Source organism: Capricornis sumatraensis, chromosome X, assembly GCF_032405125.1.
Source record: "Capricornis sumatraensis isolate serow.1 chromosome X, serow.2, whole genome shotgun sequence".
In the NCBI taxonomy this organism is placed as follows: domain Eukaryota; kingdom Metazoa; phylum Chordata; class Mammalia; order Artiodactyla; family Bovidae; genus Capricornis; species Capricornis sumatraensis.
In genome coordinates, this window is record NC_091092.1 from 12,483,810 (window position 1) to 12,494,498 (window position 10,689).

Genomic DNA, 10,689 nt, shown 5'->3' on the forward strand with positions numbered 1-10,689 from the left:
CAAACACTTCTCCACGAGCTCCAGGAGCTGAAGTTTTATGCACCCCACCCCTGACCCCACATGGCTTTTGCAATCCAGCACAGCCCCTTCCTCCAACCAGACATTTCGTCCAAGTTGGAAGCAGTCAGTTAAACTACAAGTTGGAGTCACAGTTCCCCGAACAAGAGTATCCACTACCAGCACCACTCTCACGTGCACTCGCCCTCTTTTAGTCCCACGCCCTACCTCCCACTGCACACACATCGGGCCCCACCTACCCCCACCAGAGGCAATGTGAAACCTACTAGGGGGCGTCTATCTGACTCCAGCGGGTACACTTTGAACTCGCAAAAGGCAACAAAACCTCTATATAAGGCAACAAAACCTCTATATAAGGCGCACGAGCCCCAGTATCGGCGCCAGAAGAGGTCCCGGCGCCAGCAGAGCGCAGCTCGAGACCGCTGGTCCCAACTCGAGCCCAGATCCTCGGATCGCCTCACACCCAGCGCAAAGTCTGCAGAAGCGCAGGCCATGGACAGCAGCCACTTTGACACAGGATTCCACAACTTGGGAATCGACGAGGACGAACTGCATGGTTAGTACCTAGACGGCGATGGCAGGTGCTTCGGCAAATCCCAGAAAAGGAACTTTCCCTGGGAAGGGGAGGTGGACGGGACACTGCACAGCAGCTCCTCCTCCAACACGGCCCCGGCCCCCTCCAGCCCGCGCACTGTGGGCTCCAGGCCCCCCTGACCCAGTCTCTCCCTTTTGCTTTCCTCTTTTCCCAGATGTGGAACCTAGCCTGATCTCGGAGGTTTTAAACGGAATGGAAGATGAAACTCGGTCCTCACCTGAGCCCGGAGAAGCAGCTGCAGCCGCAGCCGCAAACTACTTTGGCAAGGCCGGCTCCAACCTCCTGGACGACGAAAACCGCGAGAGCGACGAAAGCCATGACGACGACGAAAACCGTGAGGCGGGTGAAAACCGTGAGGGCGGTGAAAACCGTGAGGGCGATGAAAACCGTGAGGGCGACGGCGGCGATATTGAGCCCCCGCCGCAGCAGGAGGAGCCGGACCCCTTGGCCATCCAGGGGCCCCAGATTGCGGTGAGAAAGCCGCGCCGCTGCCGCACTGTTTTCACCCAGTTGCAGCTGCTGGAGCTGGAGCGAGTTTTCCACCACATTCAATACCCCGACGTGTTTGCACGGTAAGTGGCTGGCTCCGGAGACGCCCAGTTCTTCGCTGGCCCGCGCGCCTTCCAGGACGCCTTAGGTTCTTTCCCAGGACCCTTCCCCCTCCTCTCCCGGGCCAAAAGCCACTTTAGAGGCTCGAGGGTGCTGGGTCTGCCCTAGCTCGCGGGCGTTGGGGCGAACCCTGCAGAGCTTGCAGGGATGCAAGAGAGGGGCGGGAGTAGGGTAGAACAAGTAAAGCAGGGCAGATTAATATTGATTTAATTTAAAATCTTGGTAATTTGCTCATCGTGGGGTTTTGCATGCATTTTTATATTTTAAATATTGCAGTAAAACTTCATCGTGATTACTCTGCTTTTTCCACGCCGTTTAAAAATTGTGCACGAGGAGAGCGCCTCCTAGCGCTCACCCTGGTCTCTCGGCCCTGCCAAGTGGAGCGCTGTTTCGAGGCGGCAGAGTTTTGACCGTTAAAAAGCCCGGGGAGGAGCCCCCTAGAGTACGAAGTGGTTGTCGCTCAGTCGTGTTGGACTCAGCGACCCCGTGGGGTGTAGCCCGCCAGGCTCCTCTGTCCGTGGGATTCTCCAGGCAAGAATGCTGGAGTGGGTTACCATTTCCTTCTCCACTGAGTACGAAGGGGAAGGCCTATTCTGTCCCGATAGGAATGGGGCATCAGGAAGAATCGGTGTGAGGTTTATGGGCGCCCTTTCTGGTTCCATTGTATATGTCCTTCGCCCTTGATTGCTTGGCTGATACGGCTTGAAGTTTCTCCATGAGAGTTCACCGCTCCCTTTTACAGTAAACAGAAATACTTGGGTTTAAAACGCCGCTTTTTTGCGGGGGAGGGGGATTGTCGTTTTAGTTATTTTTACGGAGGGATCTCCGTAAAAGTGAAAAGATTTTCAAGTTAGTTCTCTGCTGTTGCACAAATGGAAAAATTAATTGAGTCATATTGAAGTAACAGGCACATTACCAGGAATTTTAATATGTATTCCCTTTTTATATTTTAATTAATGGGTGAGTTGTCCACGGGAAGACCCTCTCTAAGTAAACCATAAACCGTCTTACAGAAAATTGTAATTAACAGAAATGTAAATGATATATTTTATCCACAATTCCAAATACTGAATTTGCACTTTTCCCCCGTCAGAGAGGAGATTGCAAGACGTCTGAATTTGGCTGAAAGAAGAGTGCAGGTTAGTAAATCTTAATTTTAAGATTGGCCGGGCAGCCATTCTAAAACATGCTTTAGGTTTTGTCCTGAAAACTCTCAATTTGGTGTGCTTTGTTGTCGTTTCCATACAAACACACACAGGGAAAAACGTAGAACACAGACCTCTCTCCTCTCTCTACACACATACACACACACACACACACAGTTTTTTTTTTCCAGTAAATAAAGTTCATCTTCTAACACTGGCATCCTTTAGGGAGGCTGTTGCTGCTGCTGCTGCTGCTGCTGCTAAGTTGCTTCAGTCATGTCCGACTGCGACCCCATGGACTGCAGCCCACCAGGCTCCTCCACCCATGGGATTTTCCAGGCAAGAGTACTGGAGTGGGTTGCCATTGCTTTCTCCGATATGTATGGATATAGATGTATATATGGATTAGATATATATATATATATATCTATATATACATATATATCATATGGCTTAGTTGTTTTGCCCTAGAGCATGAGTGTGAGTTCAGGGCTTCCCTGGTGGCTCAGCCATAAAAAGCCCACCTGTCAATGCAGGATAGTTGGGTTCCATCCCTGGGTTGGGAAGATCCCATGGAAAAGGAAATGGCAACCCACTCCAGTATTCTTGCCAGGAAAATCCCATGGACAAAGGAGCTTGGTGGGCTATAGTCCATGGAATCACAAAAGAGTCGGACATGACTTAGCCATTAAACAACAACATATGTGAGCACAGTGATGGAAATACACTGTGCATCTGTCAGTGGTGTGCAGAAAAGCAGACCACCGGACGCTGGCATCCTAATGCCACAGGCTGGACCAACAGTCAGGCCTGGTCTCAGAACGAATCTGACAGACAAGGTAAGCCCAGAGGAAAAGTTTGCTGAATTGTTTTTCCTCGTCCTTTGGTTTACATAGTCCTCTCAATGGATTTCTGAAGGGAATATGAGCCAGAAAACACAAGTAAGGAAAAGTACAATGTTCTTGTATATTTCTAAATACTGCAGCATGATTTCCCCCAAGAAACTTAATAGATGCTTCCTCTACCCATCGTGTGCAAGTATGACAGATGTTTTATGAAACCAGTATTGGGAATATGGACCTAATATTGGCCCATACTAAAATTTGCCATCCATGAGATTTTGGCTATGTTTAGGGAGATTAGACCCCAGGTATGTTTGAATCCCTCCAGAATAAGCTTTATTACAGTGGCCTTCTTCAGACTATATTTGCATGTAGTAGAAGGACACATAATCCTAAAATGGGAGAGAGAAAAGACAGCTTAAAACTTGCAGTTTGGGAAGGTCCAGAATAATTAAATACAAGGTAAACCCCATCACCTGCTATGCTAATAGGAAAGTAAAGTCTAATTGATAGCTTGTTTGTTTGTTAATGATTGGTAAGCATTTAGAGAGGAGCCTCTTTTGTGACCCTTGTCCCCACAGGACTGGACATGATTGGACCTTCCTGCCTTAGGAATGAGTGATGGGATTGGGGTCTCCTGGTTAAGGAGTAGAGCTGGCAGGACCTGGGGTACCCTAACACTCTGGGTAAACAGTGGCTCTTGTCTTGCAACCTGAAACTGAAGCTAGAACCAAATAAGTTGCCCTTGTCCTGAGCCCAGGAAGGTTTGGAGAGTAGGGCAGATTGGAGCATGCAAAATTGACAGTGATGCCAACAGGGTACTTAGTATCTTATCTGGGGAAAAGGATTTGGGGTTTAGTGATTTTGGTTTAGTTAAGCTAAATTTCCCTTAACACTAACAGCTAAAATATCAAGGCAGTGTCCAGGACTTTATCAACTCTCGTGTTGCTGAAGCAACAAGCAAGACAAGCCACAAAGTCCGTGGGCCTCCCATGATTGAGCCTCCATTGACATAGCATCTGCTCCCAGGCATGGACATTAACAGCAGGGACCCGGTGCAATTCATCAATTGGGCCTGCATACAAGACTTGGAAAAAACTCATTGAGGAATGTTAAAAATGAGAGACAATTCAATGTGCCAAAGTCTGGACTAGGCTTGGCTCACTAAGGATTAACTGAGGGAGGTGAGCTGTTTACTTTCCTAACAGAGTTTAGCAATAAGGAAATAGCTTCTGCTGTGGCAGTGTAAAATCTCAATGGCAGATTTGCATGATGGGTGTTTTCTAGTATGACATTAACTGTTCAGTATACTAAAGCCATCTCTTTTTTTCCCTCTGATTGAAGGTTTGGTTTCAAAACCGAAGGGCCAAATGGAGAAGATACCAGAGGGCACTGATGTTTAGAAATGTGCACCCTGTTGCTTTCGGCCACCCTATGGGGGTAAACTTTAATGGGCCCTATCATGTATTCCCTGCTAGGCAGCCTGGATGGAGATACATTCCTGCAGTGCCACGTCCAGGCCTGCCCCCTGGGCTGCCCCCACCACCTATGCTACCTCCACCTCTGCCACCCATGCCATGGAGGATGCCGTTGCCATACCCGGTACCTATGCCTCACTTTGGTGTGGCCCCTGTAGGAGTGGCATGGGCCCCTGTCATCAATGGTCATTTTATAGGCCCCTATTTCTGAATATGTTATTCAGACAGTTTTCCACAGGGTGTTTCTGCTACATATACATTGTGCACAACAAATAAAGAGCTGTTAAAATAACTGCATAAATGTGTAAAATGAGTGCCAGTTATTTTGGGAGGGCACATGGTGTTTCCAATAAAGAGACAAATTAGGAATATATTGATTGTGTCAAATGGGCTAAGTGGGTGTGTGTATGAGAGTTGCTGCTGCTGCTGCTAAGTCACTTCAGTCGTGTCTGAGTCTGTACGACCCCATAGACGGCAGCCCACCAGGCTCCCCTGTCCCTGGGATTCTCCAGGCAAGAACACTGGAGTGGGTTGCCATTTCCTTCTCCAATGCATCAAAGTGAAAAGTGAAAGTGAAGTCACTCAGTTGTGTCCGACTCTTAGCGACCCCATGGACTGCAGCCTACCAGGCTCCTCCATCGATGGGATTTTCCAGGCAAGAGTACTGGAGTGAGGTGCTATTGCCTTCTTCAACGGGAATTGCTAAGGCAATGCAATTCAAAGAGAAGGTTAAAGATGCTTCCTTCCATAATGTAATGGGTCTGAGTCACTATAATAGGTTATGCACATCAGAGTCCTCCCAGTGCCTGTAGCAGGTTTACACTGACCACATATTCTCCCCACAACCCCATCTGCACCCTTCCCCTTTGGGAGCGTGTACATATGCAAGATGGGGAGGTATGAGCCGTTAGTGAGGTACAGTGTGTTTTCAGGTGGGGACATATTCTATTCAAGGAGCTCAATAGCTATGGACAGAGGAGCCTGGCAGGCTACAGTCCATGAGTCACAGAGTAAGACATGACTGAGCAAACACATGATGGAATGGGAACCATTCTGGTTCTAAGACACAAGAGGGGGCTCCATTAAGATCAAAAAAGGGCTGTTTTCTCACACTTGCTCCCAGCCTGAACAAGTCTATTGTAGCATCCTCAGCTCAGAGGCAGACGATCACACTTTTTTATTTTTTCACACCCGACATCCAAGAGATGGTCCCTTGAATAGTGCTCCAAAATAGGCACTCATTATAAAGAGCCCGCCAGGCTCCTCTGTCTATGGAATTCTCCAGGCAAGAATACTGGAGTGGTTTGCCATGCCCTCCTCCAGGGGATCTTCCCAACCCAGGGATTGAACCCGTGTCTCGTGCATCTCCTGCATTGGCAGGCAGATTCTTTACCACTATGCCTCCTGGGAAGCCCTAAAAAGAAGCAGACTTTCGCTTTGCTCATAATGTCTTCATGTAAAACTGCCAAGTGAAAAAAGAAAAAAATGGGAGGTGGGGAAAGGAGGCCAGGTCCATTATTTTTGTTTATTTTTGTCTTAGAATCCGCTTTTTATTGTAGAAATCAACTTTAGCAGGGACTTCCCCAGTGGGCCAGTGGCTCCCAATGGAGTGACTCCACATTCCCAATGTAAGGGGTCCAGGTTCGATCCCTGTTCTGGGAACTAGATCCCACATGCCACAACTAAAGATTCCACATGCAGCAACTAAGATCTGACACAGCCAAATAAATACTTAAGAAACAATAATTATTTTTTAAAAAAGATTTAGCAATATTCATAAACAGTAAAAGGATGCTAAGATGTGAACATTAAAGACAAGACTGTCACATCTTTTGGAAATAATCAGAGACATGCATACACCATTCTGCTCTGAAAAGAAAAATATTTATCCAAGGACAAAATATTTCTTAGACATTTTTTATAAGTTACCTGATGTTTAACATCACAACTCTATCCTAACCACTGTTTTGCTTCTTTTTTTGTAGGCCCACTATTTTTTAAAAAATACTTTCTTTTCAGTTGAACTTATGCTTCTGATCAAGTTCTCCTAAAGTACAGTGACTTTATGAATAGTCAAGCTGTAAAATGACTTCAGTGACTTCAGACAGGAGTGTCACAGTGACAGGAGAATTTCACAGGGGGTGGGTGGGTTGGGGAGAAGAGGCCTATCAAAGCTGAGTTTCCCAGTTGTTACATGTTTTAGTTTGGAGGGAGACTTTATTTTCCAGGAAAAGCATATGACTTTCATAGTGTTGTCCAATACTTTTCTTTCCTTTCTTCCTTCCCTTCATAGATACGGATATCAAACATCAGTAAAGGGGTTGTATCAAATGTGGGACTCCTGCAGCAAGCATGTCATCGCTACTGTAGAGGCCCCAGTCCCTGTTTGGAGTGAGGGACATCCAGGATGTGACAGTGCATGCCCATTGCCATCTTCACCCAGTGATTTTGAAATAACCATCTTCATTTCTCATTTTTGCCCCCTTTCCTTCTTGTTCAGAGGTTAAAGCGTCTGCCTGCAATGCAGGAGACCTGGGTTCGATCCCTGGGTCGGGAAGATCCCCTGAAGAAGGAAATGGCAACCCACTCCAGTATTCTTGCCTGGAGAATCCCATGGACGGAGGAGCGTGGTGGGCTACAGTCCACGGGGTCGCAAAGAGTCAGACACGACTGAGTGACTTCACTCCTCCTCCTTGTTAAACAACAGGTTCCTCAATGCTTTAAGTCCTCTTGGAACTACAGGGTCTGTAAAAATCAAAGCTCCAGGACCCCATACAGCCTTGCCATCTCAAGCCTCAAATAGTACCCAGGGTACAAATCCTACAGTTCACTCTCAGATCCAGTCTGACAAACAGACAGGACATTTTTTCATCTCAGTCTGCCTCAAAGAAGCAAAAAAGTAAATACCCTTTCCCATAAGCAGAGGTCTTCAAAAGACAAATATACTATTTTTAAAAAAAACATATATATATTTCGTCTAGGTGCCAGATGATTTAAAGAAGAATGATGGGATGAGGGCAGAGGAATATGCAAAATGTTTCTGGGTATGATAGGTTCCCCTCAGTCTAGATTTTTAAAGGGAGAGGTCTTTTAAAATAATCTCACAAAGAACACCCTCTTAAGTGCATTTCAAAAATCTCCAAAGCATAGATCAGAAATTACTTACCCTAATATAAGAAAGGGGCTTCCCTGGTAGCTCAGACTATAAAGAATCCACTTGCAATGAAATTATTTTGATGTATTAAAAATTATTAGAAATTGACTATGGGCTAATCATTTCATTTACCTGAGACAGATGGTATGTAAAGACTTATAAAGGTGGCAGCTTTGGCTGACAAGTTTTCTAAAATAACTTTATTTCTTTCTTTTCGCCTCTGCTGGGTTTTCATCGCTGCACAGGCTTCTCTCTAGCTGTGGAGAGCAGGGGCTACTCTTGTGGTGCACGGGCTTCTCATTGCGGTGGCTTCTCTTGTTGTGGAGTATGGGGTCTAGGGCAGGCGGGTTTCAGTAGCTGCAGCGCGTGGGCTCAGTAGTTCAGGCTCCTGGGCTCTAGAGCACAGGCCCAAGAGTTGCGGCACATGGGCTTAATTTCTCTGCAGCATGGGGGATCCTCGCAATTCAGGGATCAAACCTGTGTCTCCCACATTGGCAGGCAGATTCTTTACCACTGAGTCACCAGGGAAGCCCCGGGCTGACAAGTTTTAAAAACATAATTTCAAAAGAAGTATAAGAGCTTCAGCATTTTACAGTAATAATTCTGGATGTGCTCTTTCTAAAGTTATTTCATATTGATAAACACATGACAACTTTCACAATAGTCATTTTCATGGTCAAATTAAGCAGGGAGACAGTATGAGGTATTTGTGGGAAAAGAAAGGTTTTGTTTTTGTTTTTTGTTTCTTTTAACTAGAATTAGACTTATGTAACCTGGATCGTGTTTCAAACAAATCTAGCCAAAACCTTGGAGGTGCAACTTGGAAGAGCCTAAGAATCAAAATCTCAGCCATCCTTCAGACTACAAGTACTTAGGGAAAGTGGGCACAGTAGGGAAAGACTAGGAATAATTATTTGGTTGAGAATACAAGGATCTTCCTTGAGATTGGTGTGAAAACTGCCTTTTTCAACGAAGAGTTACATTGCTGTGAGTGCATTTTTTAAAGGAGAACAGAGTTTAATCTAAATTGTTTTCAAAAGAACAATTGGGCCTTTGCTTGAATTCCTAACATAGGGTAATATGTCTAAAGTGGGCATGCTCTGAGCACATATGTATATTCTGTTTTCCCACTCAGACATTTAGTGCCGGTGTGACTCTCAGAATTGATGAAAACCTGAAAGTAAAATAATGGTGTAAAATACAAGAATTCTTCCCTGTATTTTCTGATTGGGAGATCCTACTTTGTCTAATTTGAGTCCTGTAACCCAAGGCCTTCTATTGATGGAAGTGGAGAAATTGGTATAAAGTGGTACATATATATACTACCATGTATAAAATAGATAGCTAGCGGGAAGCTGCTATATAACACAGGGAGCCCAGGTTGGCACTCTGTGATAATCTAGAGGGATGGGATAGGAGCGGGGAGGGAGACTCAAGAGGGACGGGATGTATATATATGCTGTGCTGTGCTGTGCTTAGTCACTCAGTCGTGTCTGACTCTTTGGGACCCCATGGACTGTAGCCCGCAGGGTTCCTTTGACCATGGGGATTCTCCAGGCAAGAATACTGGAGTGGATGGCCGTGCCTTCCTCCAGGAGATCTTCCCAACCCAGGGATCAAACCCAGGTCTCCCGCAATGCAGGCGATTCTTTACCAGCTGAGCCACCCGGGAATCCCCAGATAAATATTGTGTGTGTGTGTATATATATGTGTGTGTGTGTGTGTGTGTGTATATATATATATATATATATATATATATGTATATATATATATATATGTATATATATATATATATGGGTGATTCACACTGTTATACAGCAGAAACCAACACTGCATTGTAAAGCAATTTTTCCTCTAATTAAAAAATAAATTTAAAAATGTCTAATAAAATACAGAAAAAATGAACTGGTACATAGACAGGGATTCTCAAACCTTGAGTGGATGGACACTTGCTGGAGGCAAATTATGCCACAACGTAACCCTCATCACATACCCTCTTTCCTAAGAATGCTGCACAAAATTATCATTTGGGGATTCATTTGAAGTTTTCCTGATGCTCCCTCCCAACTAGTCAAGGGAACAGAACATCCCAAAGAGAATGAACCCTTGCCTCAGACAGTTCCTCTTCTTAGCGGATACTTTCTCATTTTCTTTTAATGTACTTCCACACAAGGTCACATTAATTTGGCAAACGAGACAAACATTCACAAGTCCTGCAGTCAAAAGACAGTGATGTTTATTGTTTCCTTCACTGTGCCAAAGCTTTTAATTGGCCCCATTTGTTTATTTTTATTTTTATTTCCATTACTCTGGGAGGTGGGTCATGGAGGATCTTGCTGTGGTTTATGTCAAAGAGTGTTCTGCCTATGTTTTCCTCTAAGAGGTTTATACTTTCCAGTCTTACATTAAGTCTTTAATTCCTTTTGAGTTTATTTTTGTGTACAGTGTTAGGAAGTGTTCTAATTTCATTTGTTTGCACGTAGCTGTCCAGTTTTCCCAGAACCACTTGTTGAATAGACTATCTTTTCTCCATTGTATATCCTTGCTTCCTTTGTCAAAGATAAGGTACCCATAGGTGTGCAGGTTTATCTCTGGGCTTTCTATCTTGTTCCATTGGCCTATATTTCTGTTTTTGTGCCACTACCATATTTTGTCTTGATAACTATAGCTTTGTAGTGTAGTTTGAAGTCAGGAAGGTTGATTCCTCCAGCTCCATTCTTCTTTCTCAAGATTACTTTGACTATTCGGGGTCTTTTGTGTTTCCATACAAACTGTGAAATTTTTTGTTCCAGTTCTGTGAAAAATATCATTGGTAGTTTTTTATAAACAAGGTGAAAAGACAATCCTC

General features: G+C 44.9%; 1 protein-coding gene across 1 annotated transcript; it reads left to right on the plus strand.

Moving 5' to 3' along the window:
* Positions 1-510: 510 nt before the first annotated feature.
* Positions 511-4,898, plus strand: ESX1 (ESX homeobox 1). Its single transcript, XM_068961909.1, has 4 exons — positions 511-574; positions 768-1,185; positions 2,316-2,361; positions 4,554-4,898. Exons 1-4 carry the CDS (start codon positions 511-513, stop codon positions 4,896-4,898), a joined length of 873 nt encoding a protein of 290 aa, XP_068818010.1.
* Positions 4,899-10,689: the final 5,791 nt, after the last annotated feature.